This window comes from Pyrus communis, chromosome 6, assembly GCF_963583255.1.
Source record: "Pyrus communis chromosome 6, drPyrComm1.1, whole genome shotgun sequence".
NCBI classification, from domain to species: Eukaryota; Viridiplantae; Streptophyta; class Magnoliopsida; order Rosales; family Rosaceae; genus Pyrus; species Pyrus communis.
This window is the reverse complement of record NC_084808.1, coordinates 15,887,136-15,911,531: the sequence shown is the minus strand read 5'-3', so window position 1 is coordinate 15,911,531 and position 24,396 is coordinate 15,887,136. Positions and strand designations below refer to the sequence as shown.

Sequence of the window (24,396 nt, the reverse complement as noted above, 5' to 3'; positions counted from 1 at the left end):
AAGTGATGATGATAAGTGATAAGTGATAAGTGATATGATATGTGGTTATGATATGATAAGTGGTGATGATAAGTAATGATATGTGGGAGTGTGGCTGAAATGAAGGAGTGGAATGTTGGAATGTTATGCACGGCTAAGGAAATTGGAAAGGTTTAAATGTCCTAAAACTAAAGGGAACAAGGTTCCAACACTTTGGTCTTCAATTAGGTCTTCAATTTTGTCCAACACTTTGGCGCCAAGCATAAGCTATCCATCCTTAGCCCAAAAGTGCTCCAAAAGTCTCCAAAATGCATCTTTTTGCTCCTTTAGCCCTTTGGACCTACAAACACACGAAAATAGCTTAAAGTACTAAAATAACTAAAGAAACATAACGTAAATGCATGAGAACAAGCCATTTAAGTCGCATGAATATGCTCCTATCAGTGGTGATGCATGTATTGTTATTACTTTGTGATAGCACAACTAGTTCAAACTATTACAATGTGCATGAACGCCGTTTATGAAGGTTTAGAAGAACATGCACTAATCTATTGCTAGCCACAGATGATGAGTAAGGTCATTGTATTATACTATGTTCTTATGTGAAACTGAATTAAATGAGCAATGTAAACGAGGGTTTTCAATTGTTATGTCTCAGATAGTGGGCCTTTATATAATATATATATATAGAATACTTTGGATGCGGTCCTTAATCACTAGTGTACATTGATTGAAATCCTATTAGTTTTTAGATTTTGATTAAAGTCTGTTGACTTTGTACTCATCAGCATATTAGCATTAATCAATTTCTATGTCAACTATTTCATATTTTAAATTAAACATATATTAAATATTGTGACTTTGTACACATCAACATATTAGCATTAATCAATTTCCATGTCAACTATTTTATATTTTAAATTAAACATATATTAAATATTGTAATATAGACATCCTTTAAAGAATTTTGTTTTTTGTCCGAAAATTTAAAGCAATTAAATAAAATAAGTTACCACATTTATGGAATATAAAATCCCATAAGATTTGAACTTTAACGTTTATGGGATTAAACAACAAACTCTACCCTTAGAAACGAATTGTTTTTTTTTTATTTTTTATTATTGAATGTCATGATAAAAAATAAATGTTTCCATAAGAATGTACCCATGTACAATTATAATAATTCACAAAAATGCATCCATATACAATTTCAACATTAAAACCCATATGTGAAAACAACAAGAAAAACAATGTACCCATATAAATTCTTAATGTAAAAAATGATTAAAGGATAGAAAAATGGAAGCAAACCATAAGACCAAATTACTTAAGGCTACATACTATATAAATCTTATAGGAAAAAGTTATACATATATGGGTACAAAAAAATTTAGAAGATAAAGTTACAATCGTAGTATAGAATAAAAGTTGAGTACATGGACTAAGGAAAAAGAGAAGAAAATGTAGCCAATAAAATTAAAATTGCATTCAGAGCAATATAATGTTCATTTGTTACCATTTTGCAATATGATTCTTATAGGAAAAAGTTATACATATATGGGTACAAAAAAATTTAGAAGATAAAGTTACGTACAATGGTAGTATAGAATAAAAGTTGAGTACATGGATTAAGGAACAAGAGAAGAGAATGTAGCCAATAAAATTAAAATTGCATTCAGAGCAATATAATGTTCATTTGTTACGATTTTGCAATATGATTCTTATAGGAAAAAGTTATACATGTATGGGTACAAAAAAATTTAGAAGATAAAGTTACAATGGTAGTATAGAATAAAAGTTGAGTACATGGATTAAGGAACAAGAGAAGAGAATGTAGCCAATAAAATTAAAATTGCATTCAGAGCAATATAATGTTCATTTGTTACGATTTTGCAATATGATGGTCATGGAGAAAAATAAGTTTGAAATTTTTTTAGCGAAATTTAAATTTGAAGATATATGTTCAATATAACAATATTGAATCTAAATATAAGCAAAATTTTAAGTGAGAGAATTTTGGGATTTTCAATTACAAATGTGATAATGTGGGACAAATTATAAATAAAATTTGTTGTAAAAAAATAAAAAGATGACATGGAAGTATTTTCCCCTGTAATCCAAAATAAAACAAAGGGGAGAAAGAACTTTATCTCTGAAGGAAAAACACAAGAGGAAGAGGAAAAAACGAAGAGAGATGCGACGGCGAAGCGAAAGAGAGAGAGGAAAGTAAAAGAAAGGACAAAAAGGAAAAGGAAGAGAGAGAGAGAGTGAGCTGATTAGATTTTGGCACAATATAATAACAATTAAAAAACTTAATAATATTGACATGAAGAGGGTAAAATAGTAATTTTGTATCTTTTGATAAAATGACAATTATATCTTTATTTTACCCTCTTTTTTTACAAACAATAAGATAAATTGTCTCACTATCATTTTTTCATACTCTTTTTAAAATTTTAAAAACTAATCACTCTTTAATTAAAAAAATAAAAAATAAAATAAATTGTTCACACATATAAAGTGTGTGCTCATCGGCTAGTTTTGACATTAAAAGAATCTAATAATTATTGTTGGGAATTGTTATTAGCACTCCAAAAATCTCATTTTACACTCCAATCTTTCTATATTAAGAAAGAAAAGTACATTTTTAAGGAGTGTAGAATGAGATTTTTAGAGTGTCAATAACACTTCCCTTATTATTTTGCATGTATAAAGCAAAATAATGAATTTATAGGTTATAAATTTGAAGAATGACACTATCATCGTTGTCGGAAAGCCTAAAGAACACCAAACATACACAACAGTGCAACCAACTCTCAAAAAGACATTGATAGTGAATGGTGTCTTCAAAACAGTGTCTTATGGCCTGTTTTCTAGTAGTGACAAAAACAAAAACAAGAAAGAAAAAGATGAGATCGATGAAAAAGTTCGAAAAGAATTAATACATGGTAGCGATCTCTATCAAATTATCGATATTCATGTCTTGGATTTGCATAGACTTGCCCTGTAAATGCATGATATGTGATATATGTATGCATGTGGTAGGTCATTGGGTGCTTTTCCCGAAACCTGATGGATTGCATAGAGAACTTTTTTATTGTGATCGTAACACGAGTGATACACTGTGTTCTCATATAAGAGGTGGAAAATTATCGTTTTTAAGTTATTAATTTTTAACACACATATCTCATTATTTGTATAGTGACACATTGGTATACTATTCCGTATTCCAATCATACTGAAAAATCTCTCGATTGCATATTCCCGACAATGTTAGGGTGTCAAATGGTATGATGGCCTTTTCCTTACATGGAATGAAATTTTAGGGTCAATTCAAACTATTGCAGAACTGAGACCATCCTAAACTCTTTTTTAGAACTCATCAAGTTTCCAAAAAAAGAAAAGAAGAAGAAAACATAGAACTCATCAGCCAGGACATTAAGGCCATCTCCAACCGAAGGGTCTAGAGGGCCGAAAATAGCCTAAAAATAGTCTCCAACCGAGGGCTAGGCCAGAGGGCTCGTGGGCTCCACAGAATCTGAAAGGGCCAAAAGGCTAGCCCTTTCCAGCCAGCCCCAGGCTAGCTTCAATTTTTGTTAAATCTGTCGGATTTCCTGTCGGTTATAACTGACATGAATAAGAGAAATAATGTCGGTTATAGCCAACACGAATAGTTGGGAAAAATTTGAATATCAGCTAGCCGTTATTTTTTATTATTATCTTTTTTTGTTTTTTTTACAGTTTTTTTTATTTTTTTTATTTACAAATTTTTTTTTCCTAGAACTTCTATTTTTAAATTCTATTTTACAAAATTTGTTTCATATATTTTTTTTTTAAATTGTATTTTTTTTCTATAACTTCTATTTTCCAAAATTTGTTTCATATATATTTTTTTTAATTCAATTTTTTTCCTATAACTTCTATTTTACAAATTTTTTTTCATATATATTTTTTTAAATTCCATTTTTTTCCTATAACTTCTATTTTACAAAATTTGTTTTATATTTTTTTTAAATTCTATTTTTTTCCTATAACTTCCTAAGCCATTATATAACATTAAATTAAATTAAGTACATGAAACAACATTAAACAATATGAAACAACATTAAATAACATTAACATAAAAATTATACAACATAAATTTAAGTTGTAGTTTTTTAAATTTAAGTTGTTGTAGTTTTTAAATTTAAATAATAAATTATGTTTGGCTCTATGACCATTTGACCCTCGGTTGGAGATGGTTTTTTGTGACAGGGCTAAAACGAGCCATATGGCCCTTAGTTGGAGATGGAGGCAAATATGGCCATGCACTATTAATTAAAATATTAATATCTTGGAGAGCCAGAGGGCTAAAATGAACCCTCTAGCCAGCCATTGGTTGGAGATGGCCTGACGTAGTTACAAGGACATCACCAAACTCCAAAAAAAAAAAAAAAAAAAAAGCGTTTAATACCAAAGTAAATATAATTAACTGGTCATGATGATTACCAGTAAGGTATTATTTTGAACCATGAGCTTGTTTGATAGTTAAGTTCTAAAAATTGAATTGAAGTATTGAATCATGGACTTAATTGCAATTTTAACAATTATCACACTCTTCATCGCAAAACACTTGAACTAATCCCAAAGACGCATGTCACACCCCAATTTTTAATAAGAGAATTGCTAGGGAGACTCTTTCAAAGTCGGGCTCTCCGTGAATTCTCAGTCACCTCATATTCTACCATCAATTCTCATGCCAACTTTATAAAACATTGTACCAAAAACATGAAATGACAGAGAGTTTAAAGAGAGACCCACTTTTGAGAGTCTTCTTAGCATTTCTCTAGTGTGGGGCCATGATTGCAGGTTACTTGAATTTGTGTCTCCACTATCCGCTGCGCTACACATATTTGGTTCCAACATCTAGTTAAAAAAGAATTATATGTTACAATTTAAAGATGGTTTATGTCAAAAAAATAGGTGCAATTAGCTAATTATCAATAAGGATAATGCTACAAAGACCAAATTTTAAACTAAATTTGCAAACCAAATGAGGTGTCACAATAGGAAATAAGCACGTTAATCAACACTTAAGTAATAATCCAATTATTAGCATCCACATCATTTAGTTTAAAATTTTGGTTTTCCTAACATTACCCAATTAATTAATGTATCAAAATCAACAAGTACTGTACAACAATCATACACTGTAAACTAAGAGAAAGTGCTACAATTACGGAAAGCCTGATTCTTTTCTATCCTCGAAAGAAGGGGTTAGGGTTTTGGGGGTGTCAGAGTGCCGCTTCATCTTCTAGGGTTAGGGTTTGCATGAAAGTTGACTGTACGGGGTAGAAAGCAGTTCTGTGTTGAGCTCTTGGTGAGGCGGAGTGTTCTGAGGGTCGTAGCACATGGATGAACCAGAGATGGAGGAATTGGGGCATGGGTTTTGGTCTAGCCTTAGGTTGTCTGATAAGGAGCGGAAGGGCATTGTTATAGGGAAAAAAGAGGTTGATGAGGCTTTGCTTGGATTCCACTTTTGTGCTGTTGCAGAGGTTCTCATTGCAAAGGAGGTGCATAGGGATGCTTTCATTGATCAGTTTACTTTTCTATCGTAAGGGAAGAGTGGGGTCTCGCTTGGAGATTTAGGGAATCATCGCTTCTTTGCACGTTTTGTTACTAAACAGGATATGGCTCGTGTTGTTGATGTGGATCAATCTTAGACGTTCAATGATGATTTAGTTATGGTGGCGAATAGGATGCAGATGGGTAAGAATTGATGGGAGCCTTTTACTCTTGGGTCTTTTTTGGTGCCGTTTCATAACATTCCACCCTTTAGCATGACTGGGGCCGTTGCACATGCAATCGATGATCTGTTGGGTACTGTGTTGACAGTTGATAGAAGTGTGAGCAAGGAATGTATTGGAAGATTTCTGAGAACAAAGGTACGTTTTAACGTAAAGGAACTGCTAATGCGAGGCACGTTTGTTCAGTTTCCTGATGAAGGATTGATTTGGGTGGACTTTAAATATGAATGTCTACCAAACTATTGTTTGATCTGTGGTTAAATGGGACACCCTACTAGAATGTGTCGAGATTCTTTGGATAGGGTTGCTGCTGTGGTTGTTGGTGGACGGACGGACGACTATGCTTTTATGGTTCTTGATGCGGTATCAGATTTACGTGGTTATCCACTTCGGCTAATTAATTGACAAGGTTCGGGGTTGGGGGAGAGTAGTAGGTGTAGGAGTCATATACTGAGACCATATGGTAGGGTGGTGGAGAATATAATACATGAGAGTGGTAATGTGTCCTCGACTGTCAGTGGCGAGTAGGATGGTGCGCAATGGGAAGGTGAGATAATGATGGATGGTAACTTACATAGCACGCGGGTGGAACAACTTAGGGAACGAAAGGCGAGGGAAGAATTGGAGCGGTAGGCGAGGGAGAAAGCTTTTGACTAGGGTTTGATTGGGTCGGGGGGAATGGTTGCGTTGGGATTAGAAAATGTTGTGCTGTTTAGTTTGGATGAGGTGGAGAATGATACTAAGGGTGGGTTTGATTTGAATCTTTTGCCTATGGAAGGTGCTCTTAGTGGTGAGTGGGTGGGGGTGGTGAGCAGGAAGGAATCGGAGCTTGTTCCAGTGGAGGGTACTCAAGATTCGAATCCTTTTAATTTGGGGCCAATTATTAAGGTTATTTCTCGGGAGAGGAAGATGAGGAAGTGAGGGTTAAAGGAGGTTAAAGGGTTTGATGCGGTTCTGGCTATGGAGGACTTTAGAAGTGTTCGACGTTGGTCGTCAACTGTTTTGTTTGAGGCGGAGAAGACCAACCTTGAGGAGGTCTCCCAATTCCCAATGAAGCTACTAGCATGGAATTGTCAGGGTATCGAGGGTGACCTGACAGTTGACAATTTGATGAAGCAATGTAGGCTCTACACCCTCGACATGGTGATCCTACTGGAAACAAAGAACAAAAGTAGGCGTTATGGTTATCTAAAAAGGAGGATGGGAATGAAGTATATGCATGCAGTGGAACCTTGTGGTATTGGCGGTGGGATGTGCTTGTTTTAGAGGGATGTGTCACATATGTCTCTTGTGAAATATGCAGATTTTGTCATTGAGGTTAAAATATGGGATAATCGTAAGATGTGTTTTTGGCGTCTGTTTGCCATTTATGCTAGTACGGATGAGAAAAAAAGGAAGGAGCAACGGGTGGCTTTGAGTAAACGCCTAGAAAAAGAATGTGATAGATGTTTCCTAATTGGGGATTTTAACGATATTCTGAGTAATGATGAGAAAGAAGGAGGTAATTATAGAACAGTGGCTAGTTTGCATGACTTTCGAGATTTTGTGGCGTAGAACGAACTTATGGATTTGGGCTATGATGGTTATTCGTTCACGTGGAGGAACAATAGAGAGGCAATGCCAATTCAACAACGATTAAATCGTGGTTTGGCAAGTTTGGGATGGTATGAACTCTATCCAGATACAAAGATTCTTCATGTGGTGTTGGGAGGTTCTGATCATGCCATACTGGTTATTTCCACAGAGAAGCAGTGGGTTCGGAGGGGGCGACGGTTTACTTATGATGCGAGGTGTGGAAAGTTAGAGGAATGTCGAGACTTGATGGCTAGGGAATGGAAGATGAGTTATGGAGGATCTTATGCTTACGGAGTTTGTGAGAAACTCAAAAGCTTAAGGGAGTGTTTTCAGGCTTGGTATAAGGGGAGGGGTCAGAATTCTAAGAGCACAATTGACTAGTTGAAAGGCGCGATCCGGTTGGCTTTGCAGTCTAACAATTTTGGTTTGGCGGAGGTTAGGAGAATAGAAAATGAGCTCCGGATAGCAAATAAAGGGGAAGAGGCTTATTGGCGGTGGAGTCTAGGGTTCAATGGCTTAATGAGGGTGATAAGAATACAAATTTTTTTTCATGCCCAAACAATGAAACGCTGGCGGTTCAATCAAATTCGAGGGTTGGAGGAAGATAATGGGATATGGCATGAGAGTGAAGCGAGCATTTGTTCGATTGCGGTCTCTTATTTTTCTGAGTTATTTCAGTCATGTTATCTAAGACAAGTTGATGAAATTGTAGGTTGTGTTGACTCTCGGGTGACCCATGATGATAATGAGGCTTGATTGCTCCAATGACAGAGGTAGAAATTAAAGAGGCAGCTTTCCAAATTCCTCCATTGAGAGCTCTGAGACTTGATGGGTTCTCTAGTAGTTTTTATCAAGACCATTGGGATGTGGTGGGGAAGGATGTGGTCAATATTGTTAAAGTTTTTTAGCATTCTGGGTCACTTTTATAGAAACTTATGTTGGAAATTCAAATAAAAACAGGCTGTAAAAGGTTGCTTCTAGCTGTTAGTTTCTTTACAGGTTGTATCCACACATGCTGCAACTACAAAGACTAAAGTTTCCTCCATGTGCTAGCTGAAATGGTGATAAAAGACAGCAAGTGTGCTGCCATGTGATGTGCTAGCAGGAAGACAGCAGTGTGCTGCTGTGTATTAGCCGAAAGAGTGTTGATTGCAAGCTGGAAAGATAGCTGCATATGTGTGCTAGACTGTCTAAAGTTCTTGCATGTGTTTTAAAGGGTGTAAAGATGTTAAACACCCCATTCATTGCATGTGTTGTTGCATTGTTTATCAATTTCTGTTTTGTATAAATAGGCCATCTTGCTAAGCTTTATAGCATCCCATCCAAATCCCATTTCCATTCTCATTTTCAGCTTGTAAGCTTTAAGAGTTGTAAACTCTTCTAATATTTCAAAGTGTTTGTTATCACCAAGCTTGCTACTTCTTTCATATATCAAAGTCCAAGTGTTTTTTTTACCAAAGCTTGTTGCTTCCCTCCTTTCTCTATTTCTTTGTCCAATTTTATTGAGAGTGAAAGTGAGAGGTGTGATAGAGTTTGTAAACTTATCACCCACATATTTTGGTATTGAGTTAGTAAACTCTTGTGAATACCGACAATTGGTATCAGAGCCAGAATACCATTCTGGCAAGTGCAGTAGCTATGGCGTCCAATTTAGTGCAACTCCAAGTTCCCACATTGAAGAAAGAAAATTATGAAAGATGGTGCATCCAATTCAAAGCATTGTTTGGATCACAGGAGTTATGTGAAGTTATCAGTAGTGGGTATGTTGTACCCACTGCCGAGCAAGAAGCCGTATATACTGCGGATCAAAGGAACACTCTCAAGGACTTACGAAAGAAGGACCAAAAGGCGCTGTATCTTCTATACCAGGGTTTGGAAGATTCAACGTTCGAGAAGGTTGCAGAAGCAACAACGAGCAAGCAAGTATGGGATACACTCAGTACAATCTACAAAGGAGTAGATTGAGTCAAGAAAGTAAGGTTACAGTCACTTCGAGCAGATTTTGAAACTGCTCACATAAATGAAGGGGAGAGCATCTCCGACTATCACTCAAGGCTCATTGTGATAGTAAATCAGATGAGGAGAAATGGCGAGAGACTCGATGAAGTACGAGTTGTGGAGAAGATACTCCGGTCACTCACATCTAAGTTTGAGCATGTGGTGACTGCCATTGAGGAATCCAAGGATTTGGAGGTGATGAGTGCAGAGGAGCTACTAGGATCCCTCCTAGTTCACGAGCAACGTATTCAGAAGAATGCAAGCCCCACAACGCTAGAGCAAGCTTTGGAGTCAAAGTTGAATATTGACAAACCAAATAAAGGTCGTGGGCAGTGGAACTCACGTCGTGGGAGTTCATCCAACCGTAGCCGAGGACGAGCCCGAGGAAGAGGTCGAGGCTATGCACAAAATCAAGGTCAGTCTCAGGAGTGGAGATCTACTCGAGGAAAGACGCATATCCAATGTCACAACTGTAAGCAATATGGACATTATGCCAATGAATGTTCACATAAAAATGGTGAGCATGTCAATATGGCAGAATCAAGTGGAAATACTGATGAAGAACTTACAGTCTTGCTAGCACACCATGATTCCAGTAGCCAACAAGATGTTTGGTATTTGGACTCTAGTGCAAGCAATCACATGTGTGGAAAGAAGGAGTTTTTTGCCGAACTCAAAGATGGGGCCTATGGATCTGTAAGTCTTGGTGACTCCTCAAAGTTGCCAGTTGAAGGCAAAGGGAAGATCAAGATCATCCAGAAGGATGGTAAAGAAGAATATATCTCCGATACCTACTACATACCAGGTATGAAGAGCAACATTCTAAGCATTGGTCAACTGCTCCAGAAAAGGTACATTATACATATGGAGAATATGTTTCTCACTCTCAGAAATGCAAGGAGAAAACTTATTGCACGTGTTCAAATGTCAAAGAACCGAATGTTCCCGTTGAAGTTGAACACAAAGATTGGGAGTTGCAACATCGGTGTGATGGAAGATGAGTCATGGAAATGGCATCTTCGATTTGGCCATCTTCATTTCAATGGCCTACAGTTGTTGTCAAGTGGAGGAATGGTTCGTGGTTTACCCCAGATTGAAGCCACACGCCAAGTATGTGAAGGTTGTGTGCTTGGCAAGCAAGCACGACTATCGTTCCCTGTTGGTGATACATGGAGAGCAAAGGCACCACTGCAGTTGGTGCACACAGATATATGTGGTCCATTGGATCCCATGTCTTATGGAGGTAATAGGTATTTTATTACCTTCATTGATGATTTCAGTAGAAAGACTTGGGTCTATTTTCTTAAGGAGAAGTCAACTGCCTTAAAAATTTTCAAGGAGTTCAAGGCACTCACAGAGGCTGAAAGTAACCACAAGCTTGTGGCTGTGAGATCAGATAGAGATGGAGAGTACACCTCCAATGCTTTCCAAGCATACTGCAAGGAGCAAGGAATTAGGCATCAACTTACTGCTGCCTATACCCCACAGCAAAATGGGATAGCCGAAAGAAAGAATCGAACCATCCTTGACATGACAAGGTCCATGCTTAAGGAGAAGAATTTGCCAAAAGAGTTATGGGCAGAAGCTGTAGCTTGTTCGATTTATTTGTTGAATCGATGTCCAACAAAGAGTGTCAAGAGGATGACACCACAAGAGGCTTGGAGTGGATACAAGCCGAATGTTACACACCTAAGAATTTTTGGGTGTGTTGCATATGCTCAAGTTCCAGAAGCCAAGAGGAGGAAACTTGATGATAGAGGTGAGAAGTGTGTGTTTGTGGGCTATAGTGAAGAGTTCAAGGCATACAAGCTCTACAACCCACTAACTGGCAAACTAGTGGTTAGTAGAGATGTCATCTTCAGTGAGGAAGAGACATGGAAGTGGAACAACAAAGAAGTCAGTAAAGAGAAGATCGTCTCCACTGATTTTGAAGAACCAGAAGTTGTACCACCTATTGAGCAACAGCCTGCTCAAACAATCACAACAACTCCAGTGCACAGAATTACAAGGAGTGGTCCTACATCTAGTGAGGAAAGCAGCTCCTCAACTCCAGTGAGGTTAAGGAGTCTCACTGAGATTTATGGACAAGAAGAAGAAGAAACCAATTTTTTCTGCTTCTATGCAGACCATGAGCCTCTCTCATTCAATGAAGCTGTGGAAGAAGATTGTTGGAAGAAAGCCATGGAAGAAGAGATCCATGCCATCGAGAAGAATGACACTTGGGAGTTAACAAAGCTCCCACCAAATCAGAAGGCTATTGGTGTCAAATGGGTTTACAAGATCAAACGCATTGCAGATGGAAGTGTGGATCGATACAAATCAAGGCTTGTAGCAAAGGGCTACAAACAGAAGTATGGAGTGGACTATGATGAAGTCTATACTCCAGTTGCAAGACTTGACACGGTAAGATTACTAATCTCTCTTGCCGCTCAGCATAAATGGAAAATTTATCAATTAGATGTCAAGTCAGCCTTCCTTAATGGAGTTCTTGAGGAAGAAGTGTACGTGGAACAACCGGAAGGCTTCCAAGTACAAGGAGAAGAAGATAAGGTGTATCGTTTGAAGAAAGCTTTGTATGGCCTCAAGCAAGCACCACGAGCTTGGAACTCAAGGATTGACAACTACATTCACCAAAATGGATTTCAGAAATGTCCATACGAGCATTCAGTTTACATGAAGAACGGTGAAAAAGGGGAGTTCTTAATTATTTGTCTCTATGTAGATGACTTGTTGTTTACAGGAAACAATGAAGCAATGTTCTATGAGTTCAAGCAATCCATGTTCAGTGAATTCGAGATGACTGACAATGGATTAATGTCATACTTTCTTGGCATAGAGGTGAAGCAAGAAAGTGACGGTATCTACATCTCTCAACAAAAGTACATGAGAGATATATTGGAGAAATTCAATATGGACAAGTGCAATATTGTCAACACTCCAGTTACAACTGGATTGAAGCTGTCCAAGGAAGGAGAAGGTGAGTTTGTAAACTCAACCGTGTACAAAAGCTTGGTTGGAAGCCTAAGGTACCTTACAATCACAAGACCTGATATAGTTTATGGTGTTGGACTCGTGAGTCGATACATGGAAACACCAAGGGAGTCTCATTGGCTGGCCGCCAAGAGAATTTTGAGGTACATAAGAGGTACTCTAAACTATGGTCTATTTTATAATTTTGGTGAAGATGCAAAATTATTTGGTTATTCAGATAGTGATTGGGGAGGTGACCAAGATGAAAGGAAAAGCACAACTGGCTATGTGTTTTTTCTAGGATCAACAGCTTTCTCATGGACTTCAAAGAAGCAATCAATTGTTGCTTTGTCATCATGTGAAGCCGAGTATGTTGCTGTAGCCTCAACCGTGTGTGAGGCAATTTGGTTAAGAAATATGTTGAAGTCAGTGTGTCATCCACAAGTGGAATCGACTGTGATTCATGTGGATAACGTGTCTGCAATCAAACTTGCAAAGAATCCTGTTCAACATGGAAGGAGCAAGCACATTGATACCAGGTTCCATTTTCTAAGGGACCATGTGAAGCAAAAGACAATTGAGCTTGTCTATTGTCACACAAAGGAACAAGTGGCTGACATCTTCACTAAGCCACTACCATTTGAATCATTTCGGTTATTGCGTGAAATGCTAGGCATGAAGGCGTTTTGATTTGAGGGGGCATGTTGGAAATTCAAATAAAAACAGGTTGTAAAAGGTTGCTTCTAGCTGTTAGTTTCTTTACAGGTTGTATCCACACATGCTGCAACTACAAAGACTAAAGTTTCCTCCATGTGCTAGCTGAAATGGTGATAAAAGACAGCAAGTGTGCTGCCATGTGATGTGCTAGCAGGAAGACAGCAGTGTGCTGCTGTGTATTAGCCGAAAGAGTGTTGATTGCAAGCTGGAAAGATAGCTGCATATGTGTGCTAGACTGTCCAAAGTTCTTGCATGTGTTTTAAAGGGTGTAAAGATGTTAAACACCCCATTCATTGCATGTGTTGTTGCATTGTTTATCAATTTCTGTTTTGTATAAATAGGCCATCTTGCTAAGCTTTATAGCATCCCATCCAAATCCCATTTCCATTCTCATTTTCAGCTTGTAAGCTTTAAGAGTTGTAAACTCTTCTAATATTTCAAAGTGTTTGTTATCACCAAGCTTGCTACTTCTTTCATATATCAAAGTCCAAGTGTTTTTTTTACCAAAGCTTGTTGCTTCCCTCCTTTCTCTATTTCTTTGTCCAATTTTATTGAGAGTGAAAGTGAGAGGTGTGATAGAGTTTGTAAACTTATCACCCACATATTTTGGTATTGAGTTAGTAAACTCTTGTGAATACCGACAACTTAATCATACAAACTTGGTGCTTATTCCAAAGGTGGGGTGCCCGAAGAATATGACTCAGTATAGACCTATTGCTTTATGTAATGTCATTTATAAGGTGATTTCGAAAGTGCTTACAAATAGGTTAAAGAGAGTAATGCCAAAGCTAGTAAGTGATAATCAATCGGCATTCTTGGCAAGGAAACATATACAGGACAATATTCTTGTTGTGCATGGGATTTTACATTCCTTAACGCATCAAACGAAGGAGGATATGGCAAAGGTGTATGATCGTGTAGAATGGGGATTTTTGCTTGCCATGATGGCTAAATTGGGGTTTGCGCCATAGTTTTGTAGGTGGATTAAAGAATGTATTTCATCAGCTTCTTTCAGTGTTATGGTGAATGGGACTCCTCAGGGATACATCCACCCGCAATGGGACTTCCCATATTTGTTCCTTATATGCACTAAAGGGTTTTCTACTTTAATTCGGGATAGGATGGAGAGAGGTGCTTTGCATGGGTACGTTTAAAGTGACACCTATTGGTGTACCGATATCACATCTCTTTTTTGCGGATGATTCGGTTTTGTTCTGTAATGCATCAGTGGAGGAATCGAAGGGTGTAGTGGAGGTGCTGAAGACTTATGCGGCTGGGTCTGGGCAGGAAATCAATATGAGTAAGAGTTCGATATTTTTTGGCTCAAAAACTACGAAGAAGATTGAAAGAACTCTGAATATTCAGAGTAAGGACGGCTTTGGGAGGTATTTAGGGCTACAAAAGGACTTCAGGCATTCAAAGAAAGCTGTTTTTAAAGAGGTTAGGGAGAAAATTGAATCTCGGATAATGGGATGGGCTGAGCAGTTTCTTTCGCCTACAGGGAAGGAAATTCTTATTAAGGTTATGGCCATGGCGATGCTAAACCATGCCATGAGTTGTTTCAACCTTCCTATTGGTGTATGTCGTGACATAGAGAAGGCCATTAGGAACTATTGGTGGATGGGGAATGATTAGCGGAAGGGGGTCCACTGGGTTGCTTGGGATAAGTTAATTAAGCAAAAAAGGAATGAGGGGTTGGGTTTTAGAGATATACAATGTATCAATCTTGTTTTTCTGGCAAAGATTGGGTGACGTTTATTTCACAATCCGGAGTCTCTTTTAGGGTGTGTTTTGAGAGAGAAGTATTTTCCAGGTAGGACCTTTAGGGAGGCAAGTGGTGGGAGAAGAACGTCTTGGGGTTGGAAAGGAATCTTTGAAGCACGTAAAGTGCTAGATAATGGTTTACGTTGGCGTGTAAGCGATGGGGTGAGTATTAATATTCGAGCTGATCCTTGGTTTCCCAAGCTTTCCACGTTCGGCCACGGGAGGGTTTGCAAGCAACAATGGTGAATGAACTTATTGACAAGGATTTAAAGGCTTGGAACAAGGACTTGATCTTCGCTGGGTGTAATTGTGATGAAGTGGGGCCTATTCTTAGCATACCAATCAGTAGAATGGGTGTTGTGATAAGATGGTGTGGCACCACACGATTAATGGGGTATATGTGGTGAGATCGGGTTATGGGGTGGCTTGGAGTCTTATGGAGAATGGTGGCCTAAGGAGGAAGGGGCGAGGTGTAACAAGTGGTGGGTTGGAACGTACTCAGATGTAGAATAGGATTTGGAGTTTGGAGGTTCCTAATAAAATGAAATTTTTTGTATGGCGGTGTTGTAATAGTGTTTTGGCAGTCCGTCGTAATTTGCAAAGAAGACGTATGAAGGTGGATAATGTTTGCGGGGTGTGTGGTTCGGTGGATGAGACGGAGAACCATTTATTCTTTCGGGGTGAGCTTAGTCGCATGTTTTGGTTTTCCTCTCATCTCCAACTCAATTCCTTTCATTTGGGAGGTCCTGACTTTCTTGAAAGTTGGGAGAACTTCTGTAATCGGGTTTGAGGTATGGTAAATGAAGTGGAGATCATGCATGAGTTTGTCTTTGGGTTATGGTGATTGTGGAAAAATCGGAATGAGGCTGTGTTTAATGGTGTTTCTCGTCAGCCATTGGAGGTAGTGGAGGTTTGGAAGCAGAATATTGCGGAATTCAGGGGTGCCAGAGCACAGGAAGGTGTGGAGAGGAGTCCACTGATGAGGAATGTGGCAATTGAGTCAGTGCCGAGGAGAGTGTAGTGGAAGCCACCACAGTTTGGGACTTTAAAGGTCAATTCTGATACTGCATGGTGCAAGGATTCGTTGCGGGTAGGGGTGGGTTGGGTTGTTCGTGATTTTTCCTGGCTGCTGTAGGTTGCGGGTGGCTCGGGTGAGCTGTTTTTTCACTCTGCTGCTACAGCGGAAGCTATTGCTGTTCGGGATGCTTTGGAGTTTTGCCGTATGCGTGGGTTTGATAAACTGGTGGTAGAATCTGATGCATGGGTCATTATCCAAATGTTAAAGAAGGAGATGCATCCAGATTTTAGTTTAGAATGCATTCTTGGTGACATCGAGAGTCTGGTGCAAAGTATGAGGTCTGTCACTTTTGCTTTTGTGCATAGAGAGGGTAATGGTGCTGCTTACTCAGTGGCTAAGTTTGTGTTTCAGGAGTGAAAGTCGTTTTTATGGGATTGTATTGGTCCGGAGTTTTTGTTTAGTATCTTAGTGCAAGATATTAATCCTTCTATTCGTTTATAATAAATTTAGCCTTTGGAGAAAAAAAAAAAAAAAAAAAACCCCAAGAGAAAGTTGTAGAGAAATCAAATGTTACTTGTTTAAGACTAGTGTTTGACGCTACGACTTTAAGATAATATCAAACCCCACATGATACTTAAAATTTATCAACACTCGTCTCCCAAATACTTTAAAAGTTTGAAGAAGAATGCGATCGAAGTGCTAAGAAGAATGAGTTGCTTGTACTAGAAAGAGCCTAGAAGTGAATATAGTCGAAGAAAGGCTATCATATACTACATATAGAATGGAATGCATACAACCAAAGGGTTTCTAAAGCCTATCCCTATTTATGAAGTGATAAACACTTCAATAAATGAAAGTTTTTAATTTATATGCCATATTCATTTTAATGAGGGTATAGTACGAAGTTTCAACATTTTTTTCGCCTCTTAGCGGAGGTATGTTTAACAATCACATGTGTGGAGAGCAAGTTACCAAATACAATTAAGAATCTTCTATAATTCAAGGAAATTATTAAGAAAAATAGATCAAATGTTCAAACCAATCACACAATTGATTGTTTTATCAGTTACAACATCTAAAGGTTGACTCAAGTAACGTGCAATCACCTACAAATTTATAAGTATCAAGTACATCGGAATATTTTGTGTCCGTACAAATTTGAACCTCAAATTTACAACTCGTTTTATATTCATTCTTCATCAATTGATGTATAAATTTTGATGTGGGTTTGGAGTAGATTAAGGATTTTGATTTTGGTTAGTATTGAAATCGTTATAACTTCTTGTAAAAAAAAAAAAGGATTTCGATCTTGGTATGTAAATACCAAAAAAAAAAAAAAAAAAAAAAAAACTACTTAGATCATCTCCAAAACGAGAATTTGTCATTTATAGCCGAAATTTAACTCTTAAATTAAAAAATGTCAATTTTTATAAAAACTAACATTTATAGCCCAAATCTCACGTCAATTTACCGAAGTACTCTCAACATAAAAAAACCAAACGCCAAAGAGATTTTCTTCAAATAGGGCTGAGCATGGGCTGGGCCAGGGCAGCTACAATAACTTTTAATACAAAAATCGAACCTAAATTGGTCCGCTTGAAATAGGCCAGGTCCACAAGTCTATTTTTTTTTGTTCTCTTCTTATTTAGCTCTCCTGACGAGCTCATTCGGATTTTAGCAGTGGGCGGGCGCATGATCTACTGGGATGGCACGAGGGTCCTCTGAGTTCTCTTCATGTCTAGGGCCATCGACGACAACTACTTGAAGTCGTATGTGATATCGAAGCCGGAGGTGACGGTCACGGATCGTGCGGCGGAGGACGAGTGTCTTATCCTTGCTAGTGACAGCTTCTGGGACGTGGTACCAAACGAAACCGCTTGCGACGTCATCTGCATGTGCTTGCTCGCGCAGAAGGCGGCGACTTCACAATTGGCGTCATCTTGCTGTGAAACAGTGGCGAGGTCAGATAAGGCATGCTCTGACGCATCCATTTCGTTGACAAAATTGGCCTTGGCGAGGCATAGCAGCGACAATATCAGTGTCATCATCGTGGATTTGAGAAGACCAAGGAGGTTATGGAGCTCCTGCACTCCAGTCCAATGGTTCAAATTCATACCAAACTGAAATTGCATAATCCCTAATTCAAAAAATGGGAATACAAGGATTTGGACTACCAGGAGGCAAAGAGACCTAGAAGCAGAACCTAGAGAGAGAGAGAGAGAGAGATCCAAAGACAAATGGGTGGTTTTATTTTTGTGCTTTTTGAATGGGAATTGTTATTGGCACTCCAAAAATCTCATTCTACACTCCAAACTTTCTATGTTTGGAAAGAAATATACACTTATAAGGAGTGTAGAATGAGATTTTTGGAGTGTGAATAACACTTCCCTTTCGAATTGCTTATTAATATAAATGTTGAATTGCAAAGATTTATTTGGGAAAGTTTTGGATATGAAGTGGGGGTGGAAATCGGTTCGGGCCGGTGGCCCGTTTCTTCCAAGATTTGAACTTGCCCCGCCATGCTATTAACTTGGATCCGGCCCGCCCCGCCCTATGTTGAATTTTAAAATTTTGGACCCACCCCGTACCAGCCACAAATCGCTTAGGCCTGCCCTGATCCGCGGGTCCAGGATTTGTTTGCCCACCCCTAATTGCAATTGTATGCTCTCATGCATTCTGCACATGAGCTCTTAAATAGAGGGTACCCAAATTAGGCATTTAATTAAGTGATAAAAATTGAGCATAACCTAACCAGTGAAGCAATTTTAATGTGGACATGTGAAAGACACAAAGAAAAAGAGGGAGACGAAGGAAGGGCTTTGAATCAAATCACTCCAGAAAAGTACGTTGGAAGATGAGAATATTTTGGATTTATTTTATGGTGTATGTGACAAGAATCATATATATGACAATTCAAATCCAAAATCTAAGCAAGTTGATGATTCTGCTTCTGTATCCCAATATGGCAGCAATGATACTGGAGAACAATGGTGCTTAATTAGGTTTTGGTTTTAGGTGTAATTAAGTTTTGATTTGAGGTTAGTTAGGTCTATTTAAGTGAACTTTTGGCTATATTGGAATTTGTTTTATAAAAACTGATATTTATGAATTTGTGGGCTAAATTTTGGCTATTACTGGTAAATACTCCTCCAAAACCCTTAAGCAAATTCCAAGGCAAATCCAACCCTTGCTTAGATGAAGGACTGGTCATATGGACCGCCCTACCTAATAACTCTGGGGTCCAAATGAATGGAAGAGAAGTGAAGAGAGATGATCACGTGCCCATTTTCATTCATGTTCACGTACCGTTCTCAGTAAAAGTCAGTCAGCTACTGGTATTTGTGTGATCGAGTATCTAACATTTACAAGATCGCACAGGAGATCACGTCATGTTGATATCATTGTATGAATTGTTGCTCTCCAAAGACTCACTCTTGATTTGCCTGCCTAAGAGAAACGGAACTGATCTGGGTTGGGCCAAATAAAGAACAAAATATCACCCAGATAGAACCACAATTCTCCAGGCCTTGCTGTGTAAAGCCTTGGCCCATCTATTGAGTCCATCAAAACCGTCATTTCTCACTAGGCATGCGTGCCATCAGTGCCATGGAGGATGGTTGAATATGGGATCTCAAATAGACGGGTGAATATTTTTAACTAACTGAGATACAAAGCTCTTGCAATATATACATCTGGATTCTTGTATCACAAATCAAAACTAATGCAGTTCAAAACACATGTAATTAAACTCTAAATGAATATGTGTGATAAAAAAGAAGCTATATACTAATGTTAGGCAACCATGCACTCAACCGTGCAATTATATGTACAAGATCAAAGAGAAAGGAAAGAAACAGAAGCTAACCCTTAACATCTTATTTGTTGTCTTCTTCGTTTTGTTTGTTATCACATTAAGAGCTTTTTGCGTCTATGGGTGGATTTCGTATTACATTTAATCACTTAATTATGTTGATCACTTGGTTTCTGTTTTTAATTTTTTATTTTATGAGGACTTGATCACTTCACTTCATCACTAGGAATTGGTTTCAAACTTCGTAACTGTCTTTTCATATTTTGGTAATTATCTCAACTCACTTTGTCCTTTACAAGTCACATGACAAAGACTAAAATCATCACTAAGATATACCAGAGGAAGGAGAATAATTATAACAAGTAATACTAAATAAGGATCATTAGGAGTGGCTAGGGAGTAGCTTAACCCTAACAAGCAAATTATTGTATGCCGTAAATAAATAAAAACCAAAACCACAATGGAAAGGGAAAATATGGAATTTTTAGTACATTTTAGAAGGGTCCCCGCACGTCGTACTAGCAAAAGCATATGAATTGTGAAACTAGATAGAAAGAAAGGGAGACAAATAGGATTAGGAAGAGGCTGCAAAGGTGGTTGTTTTAGTGAAAGTGAAGAGGTGGCATAAAGGAGGAGGAATAAGCAGTCAGCGCACATCAACATCTTAATCTCCCCATTCTTCTTCTCCATTGTTTTCAGCAAGGTATAGACTCTGCTAATCACATGCATGCATGACAATGAGTACTAATTTATTTACATGAACTTGTGTGTGTGTGAGAGTGTGAGAGGTTGACAACCAGATATTGCCTTAAAAGACAATATATATTTACTGTGGTAAATAAGTTGTTGACCGTCATTGTTAATTCGATTCCAAATCTTTATAGCTTAAGAGCAAGAAAAGCAACTTTACACACCAAGAACTAGTTCATGAGTATTGAAATATTAAATCCAAATTAATGTGTGCACAAATTAAAGATAAGATTGGACAGTATTGGACAATTGATAGCAATATAGCCAATAACTAGAGAGAGACAATGACGAGCGGTGGCGAAGGTGGTGGATATGATTTTTTGTAATAGGAGACTTGCTGGCGAAGGCGTTCTCTTTCCGCCATCTCGAACTCATATGTCCACTTACACAAACCCATCACCTCAAAACACAAAAACTAAATGAGAAAGATTCAAACGTCTAGAAATTAATTAGGATGGTGGCTAGTCGCGCCTACATGGGGCTTAAGCGGCCCTAGGCAGAGATTTATAGAGCAATGATTTTTAAGTTACGATTCATAGATTAATTTTTGTAAAAAATAAATTCAAACTGAAACTACTTATCTACTTCACACAAAAAGAAACGAAATAGGTAAGATCAAACATCATCAAATTTTAGAATATCAACTGAAATCCATCTATACCCTGGAATCCATAAGTAAATTAGAAAAATATAAAGCTTAATTCATAGGATGATAAAAAGATTATGATACAATTCCACAAGGTTGTTTAAAAACCCTAAATCTAAGGAAACTCAGATTACAAAATATTCTTAAACTTGAAAAACAAGAAAGCAATATAAACCTAAAAACCAAATATATCATGAAATACTATCCTAATATATTACTTATAGTGAGATAAATACCAACCCAGAAACTAATCTAAATCCTTCCACAAATATTCTTTGCTATTTTCTTTTATTGGGAACAAACAACATTATCTACCCTAGGGGTTGGAGGAGTAAGTTAAGCCTTATAATATGCTAACAATAATTCGCTTTAAATTTGCCTTTAACGAAAAGAGAACCTAAGACCTATCACTTACAAATAAAAAGAAATACCACTAGACTGTAGTAATAAGTGGTTCTTTGCTATTAAATTGCTCAAACAACCTGAAAGTCCCAACCATACACCATTCTTCCCTCTTTTTTTTTCTTTTCCGTACTTTCTTTTCCCAAAGTTGAGTCGCTTTATTTTCTTTAAATTTAGGACCTTAATTTTTTTTTTCCGCACGAATTGATCCATATCTTATTATACATCACGATTAGTATGATTGAGTTTTTCTTCTCTCCTACATTATATGTACACCAACTTGAGTGCTGCTCGAGAGTGCGGAGTAGGAGGGGAAGATTCATCCCCAATATAAACGCTAAAGATTAAAATACATCGCCTATAAAATAAAATAAAACACATGGTTGGAACCATGTGATAATTTCGTTTTATATTTGATTAAATAAAAATTGTTGTATTTTTCTTGCTTGCACGTATTCAAGCCAAAGTTTGAACCTGCCATACATTGATTAGAAATTCGAAATCCAGGAAGATACAAACATAATTTGGATCGTATCTGCATAAACGCACTTACATATTTTATGTTATATTTGCTAATCGGAATTGAAGTGGCAAATGCAAGCACTAATACAGCAGTCACGTTGCTGTCAATTGACGCTCTCTATTCTCTAACCTTCCATTTGTCCAAGAGACTATTTCCCTGTGTAATCATCATTATTATAATTGCACATTTAAATTTGATGATGATGAATAATTCTTGGATGGTAATTATAAAACAAAAGAAGAAGGAGAAAGTAGCCGTCTCCTCTGAGTCTTAGTAAGCACTGATATCATTTTAGAGACATGGTCAAAGGTAAAATGCCATCAGATGCGCACAGCAGGACGTGGTTTAATTTGTTCGTCTCTGATACAAAAGGCACCAGCTAATAACTGCTACTAAACATGGAGACAAATGGTGTGGTAGAGATTTTTCTATTTTAAAATTAATCGGGTTACTATCTATTTATTCCTTTTGAACTGCTCCCCCCAATTCCCACTTCTCATCATCTCTTAATCATAGATAATAGACTAGTCACTAGTACTATAGCTAGTTGTTTAGTTGGAGCTTAATTAGCTTGTTCAATTCAGTGAGTGGATACTAGATATTCTCTGGCTCTCAAAGTTTCATCTCTCAATCTTTCTCTATGTACTTTAAATTGATGTTGGAATGCAAGATGGCAATTTGAGAGTACGAACAACAACTGCCTAATACAACGCTTGTAAGAGGGTTGTAGCTTTGCGGCAGACCGATCGATAACTTAACGGACCCTTACACTTATAATCAGAGTTCGACTTTTGTCCTAATCCATTTTCTTCAATCAAAGAATACGTATTATAGAAACTTTAATACGGTTAATTAATTAGCTCACCTCTAGGTAGTCTTGGAGACGAAGTAAACTAACAAAATGAATCACAAGATCACTTTCCAATTATCATCTTGTCAATCAATAGGGTAGGAAAAAGAGTTGATGTATATGCATAAAAGATGTTTAGTAATTAAGAGAGATCCCTTCTTAGAGTATATAATTTGCAGTGTAGTAATTAGGTTTGAAATTATTACTTGAAGGCGTGAAATATGTGGCATGTAAATTGTACGGTTATTACCTACTGTTAATAGTAGCCCTAGCTTACTCATCATGAAGTGTGCTGAAGAAAATAATCACGTACACACAAATAGAGATGATGAGAAAATAACAACTGGAAACAAACCCAAAATTATAGGGGCAGAAAGAAATTAAGGGTAAGGACGCAAAATATTAAATAAAGAAGATAATTTAAATGGAACCGCCGGCTAGATGAAAAAGTCTTTCACCAAATGCCAAAACTGCGTTCTCCTTAATATAAAGACACAGTATATAGCAATGCCAATATGTCTTGTAGATGCATCTACATTTCACACTTCAATTGGTTTCCTCCCTACTTACAACCAACCCTCTATCTCTCTATTGATTCTTCCGCTTAGTGATCCCAAGTGAAGAAAACTGTGTAGGAATTCGGTTGCGCAACAACGCGTTTCAACATGGAATCTTGGAGACCAAGAAGCCCGGAGACGAGTTCAAGCGATGAAGATCAAGTCAGAGATGACGATCATGATTCAGGTGCTACAACAGTGAAACGAAGCTACGAATGCACATTTTGCAAGAGGGGGTTTACCAACGCTCAAGCCTTGGGAGGTCACATGAACATCCACAGGAAAGACCGAGCCAAAGCGAAGCAACTCATCTCAGGTACATCATCACTTAATTCAAACCACTACTCGAATGAGGATCAATACATATCCATGAGTACTTCTCATCATCATCAATATAGTAGTGCACCAATTTCAAGCCAGGGGGCTTCTGGGTACTACCCAGTTTTGGATCAGATGAATTACCAAATGTATTTTCAGCCAAATGGGTCTAAACCTAGAATCCCATACGGATATGATCATGACGATTCATCAGTTGGGTCAAGGTCACAGTCTTTGGGTATGAACCAAGAACTTTGGGGTGCAAATTTAAGCTTGCGGTTGGAGGATGATGAATTCAGAAGGGGTGTTAGAAGTAATGATGAAGTGGATTTGGAACTTCGACTTGGAAATGGTCGGTTTATGTAACCTACCGAGGGATATAAGAGTAACAAGGAATTCCTCCAGCAGTTTACCAACTATTTTCTCTAGCACAAAAAGGTATTTAAGAATCTCATTGTAAATATAAATATGTATTTTCCTTAAGTTGTCTAGGTTACATAATTATCTGTAGGTCTGTATTTCAAAAACAATGGAGGAGGTTGACAATTTCCTTGGTACAATTAAGTATTATTGCAATTTGTACAGCTTATTAACAAAAGCATATACGTACTTTTTTGTGTATAGTTAATTTTGCACAAACTACAAGCCATGCATGATATATAGCTTAGAACATAAGATTAATAATATTATGACCGATTTCTTAGTACTTTCTACCTACTATATGCATAATGC

At 37.6% G+C, this 24,396-nt stretch overlaps 1 protein-coding gene across 1 annotated transcript; it reads left to right on the top strand.

Annotated features, from left to right (window-relative positions):
* Positions 1-23,454: 23,454 nt before the first annotated feature.
* Positions 23,455-24,085, top strand: LOC137736705 (transcriptional regulator TAC1-like). Its single transcript, XM_068475940.1, has one exon. The coding sequence runs from the start codon at positions 23,455-23,457 to the stop codon at positions 24,028-24,030; it is 576 nt and encodes a 191-aa protein (XP_068332041.1). The 3' UTR covers positions 24,031-24,085.
* The last annotated feature ends 311 nt before the right edge of the window (positions 24,086-24,396 follow it).

Coding starts and splice junctions, on each gene's coding strand:
- LOC137736705 (XM_068475940.1), top strand. CDS start 23,455: ATGGAATCTTGGAGACCAAGAAGCCCGGAGACGAGTTCAAGCGATGAA.